Consider the following 18,842-nt stretch of genomic DNA (forward strand, 5'->3'; position numbering starts at 1 on the left):
AATCTTCAATGAATGCAGAGCTGGTAAGATGGATGTTTTAAGAGTTCTGAGATTAAGAATTATCAAGTGGCTGGAAATCAGTAAACTAGTTAGTGAAAACATGGAAAACCTGTTCTGGGTAAATCCAAAAGGTGCAATAAAAGTGAGTGCCAGTAAGCAATTCAATGACTTCTGGGAAAGCCTGTGGAATAGATATGATTGGGTGGTAGCTGTAGATGGTGCATTTACAAAGCATAAGTCCCCTCATGCACAAGCAGGAATTGGAGGTGTAATCAAGTCAAGTGGAGGTAATATGGAGTATGTGTTCTCAGGTCCCTCAAAGGCTAATCAAGCACTGGATGCGGAGAAGGAGGCATGCTTGCATGTACTGTGTGTATTATCAAAGAAAATGCATGAAGATTTCAAGGTGGTTATCTGTTCAGACTCTGCTGAAACGATCTCTTATTTGGAAGGGTTGAGGTATGATCAAGCTGCAAGCAGAGAGCTCCCTTCCGATATTATATCAGCTTTGAAAAAGGTAGATTTCAAGTATGTTAATAGAAGGCTCAATATTGAAGCTGATGGGCTTGCAAAGGCAGGGATTAACAGGCCTAGGCTAGCGGAAGGTTGGGTGTAAAGCCCATTTAAGCCCTTTTTTTTGGGCTGTTTTAAATTAAAATTGCAGCGTTATTGGTGTTTACAAAAGCTGTATACCTCAGTCAACTTGACCGTTGTTAACATGCAATCCTCGACGCGTCTTATATTCCCAAGCAATGAAATGAATTGCCATTGGCCTCTCCTATACAGGCATTTATATGCATGCGTATAGGGACTGTAAAAGAGTTATATAGGGACTATGAAAGAGTGCTGGGAAGGTGAATATATAGGGATTCTAGTGAATGATCAACGATCTCCTATAAGGTTATTCATTTCTCTCCCTCTCCTCTTTCACTATATTCTCTTCTCAAGCTTCATCTAGCTCATGGACCCTAGCTGGACTCCGCCAAAACGCAACTATGTGAAAATCAACATTCATGCCTCCACTCTAGCTGAGCCTCTGCAGAATGGCAATCGTAATGGAGTGGGAATGTTGGCTAGAAATAATAGAATGGAGTACTTATGGGGGCTCATGGGTCCGATGAAGGATGTTGGATTTTTGGAGCTGCAACTATGGGCTATTCACAAAGCCATGGTTACGGCTTACAAAAAGAAGATTCCCAGGGTGATATTGGAGACGGATAATGCACATGCTTATGAAATACTCCTGGAGGATGATGCTGATTTGATTGAGGAGGAGGGTCTGGAAGAAGTAGTTAGGCAGATTAATAATATGAGCAGGACCTATAACGGCACAGTGCAGGAAAATGGAGTAAAGTGGGATTGTGAGCTTGTTTCTGTGAATGCATCAAGGAATAGGGCGGCTCTTTGCATGGCACAATACGGTATGTCAAATTTCAATTCCTTAGTTGAGGTACCTACCCCATTTGAAGATTTGCAGGAACAATTGGATATGGATATTGGTTTTGGTCCACGAGAGGATTTCCTGGAAGTGCAGCCCAACTTTGGTGAAGGAGAGGTTATGACAGCTTTGAGGGATAGCAAGGGTAAGACGGTTATGGTTGATCTGACTGGTGAAGATGCCGTCTGGGGACAGCAGGGAAATGCAAGGAGGATGGCAGAAGGCAGAGGTGGCATAGGCAGCAGCAGCGGTCTCTCAGCTCAAGCAAAAGGAAGATTTTAATCATTTCTTCCTCCTGGTTTTATTTCCTGTTCAATGCTTGTCTTCTTTAGATCGTTGGTTGTTTCAATTTTCTTTCTGGTTTTGTTCTGGATCATTTGTAAGTGCATGGATTGCGGATGAATATTGTTGGTTTCTCTTGGGGCTGTGCTAATTTTGGCTTGTAAAGCCAGCCCCTGTTGGTGTTTTATGAATATTATAATATGGCTTATCAAAAAAAAAAATGAAAGGCACGTATGTAAGAGTTAAAATACTTGAGTTATGTTATTGGCGATCTGTACGTTGCAGATGTTAAAGATAATATATACGAATGTCGATTGAAAAAAAAAAATCACGAAAAAATATTTATAACGACGCGGACTATATAAATCTTTGTATTTGGAAACATGACTTAACCTGATTATCCAGATTATAAATCTTCCATCCATTCTTTATTTATTAAATTAAGGTGAATATGTTGATGATAGAGTTTCCACCCGTCCTTAATAAAAATTGATAAATAGGTTAAGAAATAATTAACCTTAAACATCAATAAAGGAATACATATGTAGTCATAATTCAGTTACATTACTATAATTATATGCTACAATTATTGTCTATACCGAAAATTTATAGTAAAAAGATATACGTGATAAATATCTATATAATAGATACTGTATTGATTTTATAACAGAATAGATTTTTCATTAGTATCATTGATATAACCAAATATTTAATATAATAATAATATTTCAAGTTCAGAATAAAAATTTATAAGTTTATGGATCAATAATCAAATCATTGTTTGTATGGTTAATATAATGAAAAAAATAGGTAATTGTTTCTAAAATATTTAAAAAATTCATGAAAATAGTAATGACTATATAATTAATATTTCTCGGGGTCGCCTAACGGCGACCCCTCGTATCTTAAATAAAATAACGAAAAATTATAATAAACTATATGCTACAAATTTTATTGTCAAGTTATTTAAATGAATAATGCTCATTTATCAAATTTTTATTTATAGAAAAATATGCTCATAGCATTTTGGCCCGTGCTACGCACACGGGTATGATTTGTTTTTATCTAGTTAACCTATAAATTTTTTATTAACAAACAATATGATATGAGATATAAGTTATGAAAGGCAACGTATGTCATAGTCAAAATACTCGAGTTATGTTATTGACGATCAGTACGTTGTAGATGTTAAAAATAAAATATATACGAATTTCGATTGAAAAAATTAAAATCACGCAACAGAAATTATGACGACGCAGACTATATAAATCTTTGTATTTAGAAACATAAATAATTCTTAATTTAACATGATTAGACAGATTATAAAGCTTCCATTCATTCCTTAATTATAAAATTAAGGTGAATATACTGACGCTAGAGTCTCCTCCTTCCTTAATTAATATTAATAAATTGATTAAGAAATAATTAACCTTAAACGAATACATCAATAAAGAAATACATAGCAGTCATAATTCAATTACATTACTAAAATTATATGCTACAATTATTGACTATATTTAAAATTGATAATAAGCAGATATACGTGATAAATATTTTTAATAAAACAGTTTCCGTATTGTTTTTATAACGGGATAGATATTCATTAGTATCATTAATATAACCAAATATTTAATAAAATGATAATTTATAATGTTTTGAATAAAAGTTTATAGATCTATTATTAAATCATTATTTGTATAGATAAAATAATAAAAAAATATTAAGTAATTTTTTCTAAAATATTAATAAAAGACATGAAAATAGTAATGACTATATAATTAAAATTTCTCGGGGTTCGCCTAACGGCGACCCCTTGTATCTTAAATAAAATAACAAAAAATTATAATTAATTGTATGTAAAAAAATTTATTATTAAGTTATTTAGATGAAAATATGCTCATAGCATTTTGGCCCGTGCTAAGCACATGAGTATGATTTTTTGTTTTTTTTTATCTAGGTAAGCTATACATTTTTTATTAACAAACAATATGATATGAGATATAAGTTACGAAAGACAACGCATATAAGAGTCAAAATAATCGTGTTATGTTATTGGCGATCAGTACTCTGTAAATGTTAAAGATAATATATATGATTCGATTGAAAAACAATAAAATCACGCAACAAGAATTATAAAGACGCAGACTATTTAGAAACATAAATAATTTTAAACTTAACCCTATTATGCAGATTATAAACTTTCCATCCGTTCCTTAATTATAAAATTAAGGTGAATATGCTGATAATAGAGTTTCCTACCTTCCTTAAATAAAATTGATGAATAAGTTAAGGAATAACTAACCTTGCGGGAATACATCAATAAAGGAATACCATCCTACAATTATTGCCTATATTTAAAATTTATAATAAGAAGATATACGTGATAAATATTTATAATGAAATAGATTATGTATTGTTTTTATAACGGAATATACTTTGCATTAGCATCATTAATATAACCAAATATTTAATATAATAATAAATTTTTGATGTTTGGAATAGAAATTTATAAGTATATAGATCAATTATTAAATTATTATTTATATAGTTAAAATAAAAATATTTGGTAATTTTTACCAAAATATTTATAAAAGACATGAAAATAGTAATGACTGTATAATTAAAATTTCTCGATGTCGCCTAACGACGACCCCTCGTATCTTAAATAAAATAACAAAAAATTATAATTAATTGTATGTAAAAAAATTTATTGTTAAGTTATTTAAATGAAAATATCCTCATAGAATTTTGGCCCGTGCTACGCAAATATGTATGATTTTTTGTTTTTTTATAGTTAAGCTATGCATTTTTTCATTAACAAACAATATGATATGAGATATAAGTTATGAAAGGGAACGTATGTAAGAGTCAAAATAATCGTTTTATATTGTTGGCGATCAGTACGTTGTAAATGTGAAAGATAATATATATGATTCGATTAAAAAAAAAATCACGCAACAGAAATTATAACGACGCAGACTATATAAATCTTTGTATTTAGAAACAGAAATAATTTTAAACTTAACCTGATTATGCAGATTATAAAGCTTCCATCCATTCCTTAATTATAAAATTAAGGTGAATATGCTGATAAAAGAGTTCCCTCCCTTCCTTTATAAAATTTGATAAATAAGTTAAGGATTAACTAACCTTGAAGGACTTCATCAATAAAGGAATACATATGTGATCATAATTCAGTTATATTACTGAAATTATATGCTACAATTATTGTCTATATTTAAATTTTATAATAAGAAGATAAACGTGATAAATATTTATAATGGAATAGATTCTGTATTGTCTTTATAATAGAATATACTTTTCATTAGTATCATTAATATAACCAAATATTTAATATAATAATAATTTTTTATGTTTGGAATAAAAATTTATAAGTTTATAGATCTATTATTAAATCATTATTTGTATAGTTAAAATAAATAAAAATATTTGATAATTTTTACTAAAATATTTATAAAAGACATGAAAATAGTAATCACTATATAATTAAAAAATTTTGGGGTTGGCTAACTGCGACCCCTCGTATTTTAAATAAAATAACAAAAAATTATAATTGATTGTATGTAAGAAAATTTATTGTTAAGTTATTTAAATAAAAATATGCTCATAGCTTTTGGCCCGTGTTACGCACATGGGTATGATTTTTTGTTTTTTTTATATAGTTAAGCTATACATTTTTTATTAACAAATAATATGATATGAGATATGAGTTATGAAATGCAACGCACGTAAGAGTCAAAATAATCATGTTATGTTATTGACGATCAGTACGTTGTAATGTTGTGTTTGGTTGGGGTGAATGATTCCGGAAGGAATGAAATGAAAAATGAACTATATTATGGGCAATTGTTAACAAATTTCATTCCATCCTCCATTCCATTCCTAACATTATGTGCTAGAGATAATACCTTCAATTTGAGATGTAATGCTCCATTCTCTCCTACCCCCAATTTCTCCTCAAATCTCATCATAACAATTTTGCCCTCACTTACATTTATTCCAAAACTTCCCTCCTATCTCTATTAGTTCCTAAGTAATTTTACTCATTTCATTCCATTCCATTCCATTCTCCCCAACCAAACACAACATAAATGTTAAAGATAATATATACGATTCGATTGAAAAAAAATAAAATCACACAACAGAAATTATAACGACGCAGACTATATAAATCTTTGTATTTAGAAATAGAAATAAGTTTAAACTTAACCTGATTATGCAGATTATAAAGCTTCCATCCATTACTTAATTATAAAAGTAAGGTGAATATGCTGATAAAAGAGTTTTCTCCCGTCCTTAATAAAAATTGATTGATAAGTTAAGGAATAACTAACCTTGAAGGAATAAATCACACATTTTCTCACATGGCAGTTGAACTGAATGAGATCCTGGCGATGATACACACGTAACTTACTTCCTTTTTCTTGCCAGGAAATGAGCACTTAAATCAGCTCCAATTTTTCGTTTGCAAGCCGATCTACATTCTCTCCCAAACCAGATCTCTTTTCATAGCTACCAACTTAGATCTATTTTACCCCCCACAGATTTCAAAGGTGCATGTCATCTCAGGGACGTGACTGTGAGGATGAGGATATGTAACTGATCATCTCTTTCTCATCTCTCTCTCTCTTTCTATTCCTTCCTCTTCCACCGCAGTTCGCCGGCCGTTGCCGCCGGCTCTCGTATCTTTCCCCGCGCTCTCTCTCTCTGGCAATCTGAAAATGGCGCTGTTTATCTGTCCTAGGGAAGTGAGTTTTGTTGGAGATTCCAGGTCCTTTTTTATCGTCGAGCCTATCGATGTCGACGAAGCCAATCGACGATTTGGCTTTTGAATTACTTCTTTTGTTTGATTTAATCTTTATTTGTCGTCGTTATTTTTTATATTTTGATATTCATCCATATTTATATATATTTGTGTTGTTTTGGTATTGCTAATTTTTATGGATGTAGGAACTTCTTACCTAACAAGGTCATATCCATGGTGGTGATGGATAGGTACAGAAGGGGTGGAGAAGAAGAGCTAATTTGGCGACGATAATTGTGCCTTAATTAAGGATATTAATTATTCTTAATTAAGGTTTTTAGTACCATTTATGGCGACCATTATTGGGGCATTATTGGCCCATAGAGGCATTTAAGTGCCATAATGTTGGCTCGTTTATGTCTGTATTTTAATTTTTTTTCAAATTCGCTCACATTCGTTTCATTCTGTTTTGTCTTATTTTCAGGATGTTTGAAAAAGATTTTAAGAATTTATTTATTAAGGCTGCTTCCGAGAAGACGCGAACTTTGGTGTACAAGACAGTTGAGCTACAAACATAGATAGAAAGGAATAAAGAAGACATCAATTTTAGTCTGTTTTGTAATCGATGTAATTTTTGTAGGGCACTCTTTTTCCTCCTTGAGTTTTTTCCCACAGGGTTTTGCTCTTGAGGGGTTTTAACGAGGCCTTTTTTTTGTGGGTTATCTCTTCTGACTTGAAAGGCTATGTTATCTAAGTTTCCGGAGTATTTACATACTTTCGGTTAGATGATATACCTTCTTGAACGAAGGAAACTCTGTCCATCCGGATTTGTAACTTTCTTTCTTGGTATAATACAACCGTTTTATGGGAAAAAAAAAAACTAACCTTGAAGGAATACATCAATAAAGGAATACATATGTGATCATAATTCAGTTACATTACTAAAATTATATGCTACAATTATTGTCTATATTTAAAATCAATATACTTATATAAAGGAGAAGCGAGGGGCGTGTAGGTGGCACCTCTCACATCGCTCCGTTCTATTTTTCTAATTTTCAGGAATTTTTGGATGAAAAATATCAAAAATTAGAACTACCTTTTATAGTTTCGGGTATATTAGAAGCAAGTTTCAGAATCTGATTTTGTTTCAGATTATTTATGGAATATAGTAGTTTGAAAGTTTTAATCTGATTTTGTTTCGGATTATTTAATTATGGGAAAGAGTAGCACACAAGTCTCTCTGCACCTATAAATACCCCTATAGATTGTAGGGTTTTGGATCATCTAAACACAACCTCCTCTCTCTCAATACCACAACTCTACCTTTCTCTAGTGATAGTTCTCTTGCTTGATTTCTAGCTCGGTGGTGCCGTCCTTCTGCAACGATAAGTGAAGGCTGTTTATATAGTATTAAAAAAATAAAGGTTGCTGCAAACAAAGATAGTTATATATCGCTATGTGGGAGTCGACAAATTAAAACAGGGGAAAAGAATATAGTCTTGACATGATATTGATGGATGATATCAATAAATTAACTATTAGTGATATATGTTTGTTGGTTATTCTTTTATAATATTTGTTTTGTTCATCGGACATGTTTGTTGTTGTTAATTTATATATGATTTACTTTGTATACAGGAAAATATGGTGGAGAAGCGAGGGGCGTGTAGGTGACGGCTCTCACATCGCTCCGTTCTATTTTTCTAATTTCTGTAATTTTTGGGTGAAAAATATCAATAATTAGAACTACCTTTTTTAGTTTCGGGTATATTAGAAGCAAGTTTCAGAATCTGATTTTGTTTCAGATTATTTACGGAATATAGTAGCTTGAAAGTTTTAATCTGATTTTATTTCAGATTATTTAATTATGAGAAAGAGTAGCACACAAGTCTCTCTGCATCTATAAATATCCATATAGATCGTAAGGTTTTGGATCATCTAAACACAACCTCCTCTCTCTCTCACAATACTACAACCTCATGGATTTAAGTTAGATGTTTTTGTGCACAATCAATCCAAAAAAATTGGCGGAAGGTGACAATGTAAGAACATGATTACTTTTCAAAAAAAAAAAACACAAATAAAATTAAGATTCGCCGTGTTTCAAATTGTTAATTACCTGTATAAATTTATTTTCAATTTTTCACCATGAATTATAGTCCAATTTTGAAATTTTATATATTAGTATTGGTATTACATCAAGATTTTTATAATATAAAATTATTTTATCCTACAAATTTTAATTTTGAAACGTTAATATAATTATTATAAACAACCACAAAATTATTTTATTCTAAAAATATTAATGTTGAATCATTAATATAATTTTTATAGGTCGCCGCAACGCGCGGCTTCTCAACTAGTTTATAATAAGAAGATATACGTGATAAATATTTATAATGGAATAGATTCTGTATTGTTTTATAACGGAATATACTTTTCATTAGTATCATTAATATAACCAAATATTTAATATAATAATACTTTTTTATGTTTGGAATAAAAATTTATAAGTTTATAGATTTATTATTAAATCAATATTTGTATAGTTAAAAATTTATAAGTTTATAGATATACTATTAAATAATAATTTGTATAATTTACTGTATGTAAAATTTTTTATTGTTAAGTTATTTAAACTTCTAATATGCTCATTTATCAGATTAATATATTAATAGATATATACTCATAGCATTTTGGCCAGTGCTACGCACACGAGTATGATTTTTGTTTTTTTATCTAATATATCAAAACTTCATAATTAAAAGTTAAAATTGTTGAATGAAAAAATTCTTTGTTATTCGAAAACCATAACTGAAAGTCTTAATTTGAAAATTGAATGTGGTGAAATGGAAACTGCATAAATTATACGAAAAAACATTGTAGTAATATATGCTAAAATTAGTGATAATTAAATTAAGTTTGATTACGTTTTCTTATTTGCATATGAATTATAGCTTGATAGATCCATATATTTGGAAATTTTAAAAATCTAATATATAAACACTTCATCATCAAGAACTAAAATTGTGGAGTTAAAAGGTGTTGCATTGATATGAAATTATATAAAAAAAAATCTAGATTTGAAACTTGAATGTGATGAATATGGAAACCAGTACATATATTAGAAAAAATGATTGTAATAATAAATGTCAAAATCAGCGAAAAGCAAATAAACATTGACTGCCTTTCTTTATTTACATATGAGTTATAGCAGGCTTGACCTATTTATCCGAAAATTTAAAAAGTCAAATATATAAAAACTTACTTATCGAGAGCTAAAATTGTGGAGTGAAAAGATACTCTATTAATAATACAATTATAACAAAAAAATCTTGATTTTAAAATTGAATATAATGAACATGGACACCGCATAAATTAAACAAAAACGTATTGTAATAATGAATGTCATAACAGTGGAAATCAAATGAAGTTTGACTTCTCTATTCGCATATAAGCTATAGCAATTCAGATCCATGTATCGAAAGTTTGAAAAATCTTTGTATATGAAAACTTCCTTATCAAGAGCTGAAATTATGGAGAGAGAAAAGACTCAATTAATTTGAAATTATAACAAAAAGTATTGATTTGCTTATTGAATTGTTAATGTATATGGAAGCCACTATATTTTATACAAAAATGGATTGTAATAATAAATGCCAAAATCATTGAAAATCGAATAAATTTTGATTATGTTTCCTTATTTACATATAAGTTACAGCAGGCTAGATTCCTGTATCTGAAAATTTAAAAAGTCTAATATATAGAAACTTCCTTATCAAGAGTTAAAATTGTGGAGTGAAGAAATACTTTGTTAATCGGAAATTATAACAAAAAGTCGATTTGAAAATTAAATATAGTGAAAATAGAAACCACACAAATTATACGAAAAAATATTGTAGTAATAAATGCTAAAATAAGTGGAAATCAAATTATATTTGACTATGTTTTCTTACTTGCTATGAGTTATAGTAGTGTATACGTATGTATCGGAAAATATAAAAAAAATTAATACATAAAAACTTTATTATCAAGAGCTAAAATTGTGGTGTTAAAAAGTCTAGATCCATGTATCCGAATATTTAAAAATCTAATATATAAAAACTTCGTTATTAAGAGCTAAAATTGTGGAGTGAAAAAAGACTCCATTAATTCGAAATTATAACAAAAAATCAAGATTTGAAAATTGAATATACTGAATATCGAAACCACTACATATTATACAAAAAAGGATTGTAATAATAAATGCCAAAATCATTGAAAATCAAATATATTTTGACTACTTTTCCCTATTTACATATGAGTTGTAGCAGGCTAGATTCATGTATCTGGACGGAAATTGCGTCATATTCATTCTCTGTGTCTCTTGTCAAAAAACAATGGCACATGATAAAAAGTTAACAAAAAGTCTAGATCAATGAAGCAGATGTTGAGGAAAAGTGAATACAAATCTTCACACGATGAGCATCCGATGGTGGCCAAGACGAATCATCTTTGTTCAACAGTTGTAAGGAAAACTCAATAACAAAAAGAGGCTCAATAAATACAGTGGAGGACATATATGCATCATCATAATCACTATCAATACGAAAGGAAATTATGCAAAAAAATTAAAAAAAATTAATTACAAATTATCATGTCATCTATACAAAATCAAAATAAATTGAATCCAGAAGAATTAAAAAACAAAACACTAAGATTACTTTTTGCACAACACAAATCCCAACACGAAGAGTTAAAAATGATGTTCAAAAAATAATCCCAATTTCTATATCACAACACAAATCTTTCGTTTGCACTAAAGTGTTCGAACCTTTTCTCAAATTCCTGGAACATGAAATCAATAGAAATCGTGAGGACGGATCTCTCAGCTTTTCTCTGTAGCAAATTATCAAACACGTTAAATACAAAATCATGTACTGATTATGGTACCTGCAGCGTTCAAACAACAAACTTCAGAACCCGTTCAAAAATAATAGAATGAAGAAATATACACAATGTAGCAAATATTGTAAATTAAGATGGAAATAGTGCAGACTTATTTCACGGCCAATGGTGTTATTCTCTTTTTGACTTCGAAACATCATCCTTTGTCGAAGCATCGTCGCAAAAGGACTTTGACGGATACTACCTGATGCATACACGGATCAACGCGATTTGTGCAAGATAAGTACAATTTGATTATACAATATAGTAAATAAGCGCAAAGCAAAATCCGTGGATAGAGAAATTAATGTGTAAAGAAAGCCAAGATCAGTAGTACTACACCAAAATCCGACCGAGAACACAAATCAGTTCGAAAGCCAAGCAAGAAAACATACTCGTCGCGATTACATGCGTGGAAGAAAGAATGATTTCGAATGTGAAATCCAACTAATCTGCTTTGATCTAATAAGAGCATCTCCAACGGCGTTGGCTATAATTGTTGGCTAAATTGGACCTGTAAGACATTATGTAAAATTTACTGAACCTGTAAGACATTTTGCTTCAATGGTATTGGCTATATTGGTTGGCTATAATTTAAAAATAGTATGTTATTAATATTTCAAATTGTTAAAATATAATATATCAGTTCAATATGGTAATAAATGATGTACAATCTTCCTACAGATTTTCTTACAGACCTGTAGAGGTTCGACAAATTTAGCCATCCATAGGAGGTTGGCTAAATTTATAGACAACAGCTGAGCATGGTTGGAGTTACGTTTTTGGAGCTGTTGGCTAAATATTTTTATTTTAGGTATGCCAAATCACTTTTTAGCCAAGGGTTTTAGATGGTTGGAGATGCTCTAAGAATATCATATGCAAATAAGTAGCAAAGCTTAAATCTAAACTGACGTCGTGATTAGTGGCACGATTCAAGGATGTGTGATTAATGCTATTTTTAAATTCTGATCTTAATATGATGATCCTGATATGATTTGAATGAGCTCGTAATGAGTGGCTTGATCGAAGGGATTGCATTCAATGCTGCGCTACTGATATGGTATGAACATGGTGCATATCCAGTATTATCCGGGTCGGGTCAAATAAAGATCCGAAATATCTTTTCATAGTGTTAATTTGAAAGATGAAGATGCTGGGTCGATCCAGAGCTTAATGGGTTGATCCAAGAGCATGTGAAATTACCATATCAGCTTTAAAAAATGACTCATGCTTTAAGAAGTATATAGATTCTTATTTGAATAAAAACTAAGTATTAAAGTAAGTATAAATAAAATATGAAAATATTTTATTTACAAATTCTGAAATATGTTGAAAAAGGAAAGTGATTAATGAAACCGAGATGGAGACACGGAGTTAGTATAAATCTTATATACTTACAAGTTTATTACTAGCATAAATTAGGTGATTAATAAATTGTAGTAGAAGCCAATAAAAGGCACAAATAGTTGATAATATAAGAGATACAAATGTCCGAGAATATGATCATGCTTGTAGTAAAGAGACATGGTATGTTCTTCGTGTTCCATGTTTTCTCTATCTAAGAAAAGTAGTTTCGATGGGTTTATATGTTAGCACTCGTGAAAATTTATTCATAAACTTATTTTAGAATTTTCAAAACAAAACGAGGTAAATAAATTTTAATAATATTTTTATTTTAACTAAAAATCTCCTTTTTACCCTTCTTCATAATCAGAGGGTCATATCTTTTTTTTTTTTTTTTGTCATAAGACGGTAGTATTATACCAAGAATAGAAGTTACAATCCGAATGGACAGAGTTTCTTTCATTCAAGAAAGTATATCATCTAACCGAGAGTAAGTAATTACTTCGGATGTTTAGATAATATCTCCTTTCAAGTCAGAAGAGAAAACCCACCAAAAAGGGCCTCGTTAAAACCTCTCAAGAGTAAAACCCTGTGGGAAAAAAACTCAAGGAGGAAAAAGAGTGCCCTCTAAAATTACATCGTTTACAAAATAGACTAAAAATTGATGTCTTGTATATTCTCTTCTATCAATATTTGAAACTCAATTGTCTTGTACATCAATGTCCGTGTCTTCTCGATAGCATCCTTAATAAATTTATAAAATCTCTATCAACATCCTGAAAATAAGACAAAACCGAATAAAAGGTATATAAGTGAATTTTAAAAAAAAACTAAAATAAAGACATAAGTAAGCCAACATGATGGCATTTAAATGCCTTCATAGGCCAAAAAAAACCCCAATCAAGGTCACCAGAAATGGTAAAAAAAAACCCATAATTAAGAATAATTAATATTCTTAATTAGGCACAATTAAGCCCAATTAACGCCCTTCTTCTCCACCCCTGGATCTCTCCACCACCGCCATGAAAGTATGATCTTGTTATGCAAGAAGCTCCTACATCCATACCATTTAGTAGTACCAAAACCAACATAAAATATATATGTATAAAAACCAATAAAATGAATAATTATAAAAAATAAAGACTCGCATAACAAAATAAAATAATATTTTATTGCCATTTTTCCAGAATTTTAGTCCAGACAGCCGCATCGGACCACTCCCGACCCCGTCGGAAAAACTGCAATACCACCACACCGTCTCTCTCGTTTACGATTTCTTCTAGCAGCATCACGCGTCTTGCGCTTGCGTTTCTCCTGATTGGTCTCGAAATACCTTCTCCTCTTACACTCCTGAATAATCCCCGCCCTGAAAACCTCTCTTCGGAACCTTCCAATCAGCTTCTCCTCAGGCTCGTGCTCCCCCACAATCACCTCAGATTATACGCCGATTTGAAGAAAAGGGTGTTGGCATTAGCCAGCCCACGACACGCCACGTTGATCAGATCATGTTGGGATGAGAGAGGCGTGATGGGGGTTGGTGTATACTGTATATTGTTGATTCATATATCTTCACAGAATGCTAATAGAGTGTTACAGTGAAGTTGTCAAATGAAGCCTTTTCTTCTTCTTTTAGCAGCCGCGAAGGTAATTCCCATTGAGGGTTCTTGACTATTATGTTCGATGTGTTTGATTTCATTAATTTGTCTAATCATAGGGTCATATCTATATATAGAAAAACTTGGATTATTTTGATTGTTATTTAGGGTTTAAAATTGTTACAAGTTGTTGAATTATATGAAGAATAAATTATAATCTTTGTTATGTGTTGTCTGTTCCCTAAAAAAAATGAAATGCTTCTGCATACCTGTATTTTACGACTCTAAACAATTCATCGTCGTCATCTCCTCCTCTTTTTGACGAAAATTACTCTTGAGTGATACTATAATATCCCAAAAAATCGAAGAAGGGAGATGCTCGAATTTTTTCATCAAAAAATTTTAGCATCTAATTGATAAATATGAAATCTTTTATAATTCTGATAATAAGATCTGAACAAAGCAATAAATCAAGAAACACGTTAACATTCTGGTTGTTCCAGAACCGCGTATATGTATAGCAATCGACTAACCAAGAGATCGAGGCCAATGCCAATTATAATCGGAGGAGAACAATAATAAAAAAAAGATGTCGATAATAAGCCGCAACTTTTGTTTCATGGCGGGAACGATATTTGGTGTTTACGTCGCTCAAAATTACAACGTCCCTAACATATACAAGCTTGGCAACACCGCCATTTTTATGGCCAAAATCACCGAAGAACAGTACCGCAAGCCCAAGAAAAACATCGATGACGACGTCGTTTAGTCGGCCCATTCGAGTTTTATTCCCTCTTTTTCGTGGATTTGTGTGAGAAAAATTTAACTTATAAATTTATTATTTAAATAGCTTAATCTCATAGTTAGAAAATATTGAGGAATTTGTACAAGTATGTCTCGTTATTTAAATTCCAAACAATGTGTTGGAATTGATTTGAATATATTGTTGGGTTTAATGAGTTGTGCTGAATTGCTGATTGTGCAAGTTGGTCATGTTTATGTTGATGATCGTTCAAATTTTTGATGAGTGCAGAGTATAAATTGCATTTTTTTGTAGTAATTATTTTATAAACACTTGGATATCAGGTCACTTTAACTATCAGTCTGGGAACTCCTTCCCAGCCCTCAACTATCAGTGAAAAAATTCTTGGGGCTCAGGCTCTGCACTTTGTGATCATAAGAACTGGATATTACTTGTTTCAACTTTTTGCCCAAAAAAATAATTAAATTAAATAATTGAAGGTTACATCACTTGTATCCTGTAACAGGGCAATGGTAACTCGCACACCCTACTATATCCTTTTATTTTACAATCACTTTCATGTCTAGTTCGTGTACAGTATCGACCCGTGCTCATCCCGAGATTTTGCTAAATTTTGACCTGAACATTAACAATGGCCATTCAGCAAAAAATTCCAGATTTAGCAACAAAAAAACATCAACAATGGCTGTAAGGGGGTACTATGTCTGAGTAGCTCAGATAGATGGAATCTGTGGCAGTGAGCCTGAAGTTTTGGTGAACCAGCATGAAAGTTTCAAATTTCTGGATATATAGCACAAGCACACATTAAATATTGATCACACTTCAGCTACTGCAGGAGATCTTGGTGACTGTGATCCATTCAACTCGTGTATCTTTGTACCAACCTCGGCCACGACAAGCTTGGTTAGAAATAAGCCAGAGACGAGAGCAGCAACCATTAGCATTGTGAAAACAGCAGTCCAGCTGTTGGTAGAGATGTAACCGGTTAACAATGGTCCAATTGCAGCGCCTATTGAGCCAGTTCCATCAATGATTGCTGTGACCGTTGCAAGTGCTCTCGTGTTTCCTTTCAGCGAACTATGTGTCCCTAAATCAGCTGACACAGCTGTTGTTATAAGAGCATATGGTCCATTGACAAACATGCCGGTGATCAACATGAGAATCACATTGACAGCCAAGGAAATGTGTCCATAGCTGCGGTAAAAGAATAAAGCTGGAATAGCACAGTACATAAAGCTTGCAGCTGTTATTGCTCTAGCATCAAGGCGATCAGAAATGTGCCCAGCCAGGATTCCTCCAACTACACCTCCAACATCAAACATTGTAGACAGATTCCCAGCTGCTTCATTAGACAAGTACTTTCCGGCAATAGCTACATGTAAATATGCACACATTGTGAGAAGTCATGAACAAACCATTTAGGCATAATAACATAAGGGAAATAAAAATACCTGTATGGCTAATGTAGAAGGGCAGCCAGTATAGAAATGTATAAGCCACGAGTTTTGAGAAGAATAGACAGAAAGCAAATGGAGCGACCCCAGGGATCCTCCATGCTTCTAGGAACCCTATGGCTGATTTATCTTCTTCTTCACTTTCTGGTTTCAACAAAGGATGTGCTACTCCCTCCTCATCTTTAATAGGAGAGTGCAATACATCTTGATCCTTATCGAGGCCAACATCCCCAGGACTGACAGGCAACAATAGGAAAAGCATTAAACCAACGATAGCAATCATGAGACCTGGAATCACCATTGACCATCCCCAGCCGTATTTCAACAAAGCTGAAGCAACTAATGATCCCGTGATGTTCCCAACGGATGTATGTGCATTCCAAATACCCATTATAAGTCCTCTCTTTCGTTTCCCAAACCAGTTCCCTACAACTGCTACTACTGAAGGCCATCCAGTTGACTGGAACAAACCGGCAAGCATTTGGACAACTAAGTAGTAGTAAAACATATGGATATTTGACCAATATCCAACCCCAAAAAGTGCTGTAAACAAACCAGTTCCCACCATTCCGATTGTCAGAAAATATCTAAGATTCGTTCTATCGCCCAGATGACCAGAAAAATACATTCCTGTTGAATAAACAAAAAGAAACGCCACATCAAGGTCACCAAGTAGTATTGGTCCATCCGATCCATTAAAAGGGGCCCATCCATTCCCAAGAATCCACGACTTTTTCTTGCTTTCAAAAGGTTTTTGTGCATAAGTACTTCCCCACGAGAAGCTCAAGAGATTTGCTTCCGGAGACTGGGGGTCAAGGGCAGTTTTCACAATGCTAGTAGTTTTCCTGGTAGCATGGTAGCTCGCATATGCTAAAAAAGTGATAATTAGGACAATGGCTTGGTGGGTTTTGAATGACAACTTTGATTTCGTAGTGTATTCTATAAATTGAATCCCTAGTGGCTTGCTTTGTTTTTTCTCCTCAGTAGATTCAGAGATTGAACCCATGTATGGTCTTGTTCTCAATAAAGGAACAATAGCGCACTAAAGGCCCAAGCTCCTTTCTGTCAGCAAGCTGCAACCATAGAAAATAAAAAAATGGCCTAAATATTAGATGGTGAAGGTACTCGAAACTGAATACCATACTCTTTAATATCATAACTATATATGTCGAAAAATTATTTAATTTGCCCTGCACCAGTAGGGAATGTGATCTATATTGAATGAAAATCTGAACTTAAATTCAATGATCAGGGTTAGTTTCATCGTTGCAACTGCCAATTATATCCGGGCGGGGATATCAATGAAATCGACGAAATCAATGAAATTACCCAATCTTCTACTCTCTTAATTCAATCTTGAGTTTGAAGCATCTCAATAATCCTATTGCATATTGCAGCTCCAATAACTTAAGAGAACCATCTAGCTCCAAATTTAAACTTAAAAGAACCATCTAATTACTTGAAATAACTATTCACATATGCACTCAAATGCAAACCAGCATTTACCAGATAATTACACAAAATCAAACACTAACACTGAAGATGAACAGGCAAGTTTTTTAACCCAACTTCAAATAACTCAGAAAATTCTTTAGTGCAACCCATTTTTTCACAAACCCAAATCAAAGAATCACCTGATTAACAAACATCATTACAATAACATACTAATAATCAAACACGACTAAAGCATGGGAACATATATAGACAGATATAGATATGAATGAGAACTTAACAAGAATGTTATATAAATAAAAATAAAAATAAAAAATTTGTTAACCTTGGAGAGAAGAGCTGAATGAGCTGAAACGAAGTGATTGCTCGCGTGCAACTTGTGATCTTATTGTTTTCTGAGTCTTGAATTTTGTTTTATGAAGCTTGGATGTAACGTGTAGGTGTTTGTATTTAAGAAGGCCGGTGGTTTATTACATGATTTTTTATACCTAAAATAGCCCTGCCTTGTTCTTGATATTACCGTTGTTGGTTTGGTAATACTTGGATAGGGCAGGGGTATTTATGTAAGTTACTATCCTGCTACGTGATGAAATTGTTGCAGAGAAAGCATATTCTTATGCAGCATGGAATAATCCCTTACGTGTAGCGTCGTATATTCTCCGAGCTAGCTCACTTACGGTTTTTTTCATGGCCCACTTGTCCTACGTGGCAAATGATAAGCCCAGAACTGAGCGAGGAGACGTCAACTGAATTGGACCAATAGATAAATGCCACGTGCCCTAGTTCCTTAACTGATTCCGCGCTTCATGTTTTTTTGATT

General features: G+C 32.3%; 1 protein-coding gene and 1 long non-coding RNA gene across 2 annotated transcripts; one reads left to right on the plus strand and one right to left on the minus strand.

The window, feature by feature from the left end:
* The first annotated feature begins 6,224 nt into the window (after positions 1-6,224).
* Positions 6,225-7,302, plus strand: LOC135147340 (uncharacterized). The gene is made up of 2 exons (XR_010284863.1): positions 6,225-6,781; positions 6,970-7,302. It is a non-coding gene; the product is annotated as an uncharacterized LOC135147340 (long non-coding RNA).
* An 8,255-nt stretch (positions 7,303-15,557) lies between these two features.
* On the minus strand, positions 15,558-18,500 carry LOC108228000 (putative glycerol-3-phosphate transporter 1). Its single transcript, XM_017403446.2, has 3 exons — positions 18,348-18,500; positions 16,568-17,643; positions 15,558-16,488 (listed from the first exon to the last, which is right to left on the minus strand). The coding sequence occupies exons 2-3, from the start codon at positions 17,574-17,576 to the stop codon at positions 15,932-15,934; spliced, it is 1,566 nt and encodes a 521-aa protein (XP_017258935.1). The 5' UTR covers positions 17,577-17,643; positions 18,348-18,500; the 3' UTR covers positions 15,558-15,931.
* Positions 18,501-18,842: the final 342 nt, after the last annotated feature.

This window comes from Daucus carota, chromosome 6 (assembly GCF_001625215.2).
Source record: "Daucus carota subsp. sativus chromosome 6, DH1 v3.0, whole genome shotgun sequence".
NCBI lineage: Eukaryota > Viridiplantae > Streptophyta > Magnoliopsida > Apiales > Apiaceae > Daucus > Daucus carota.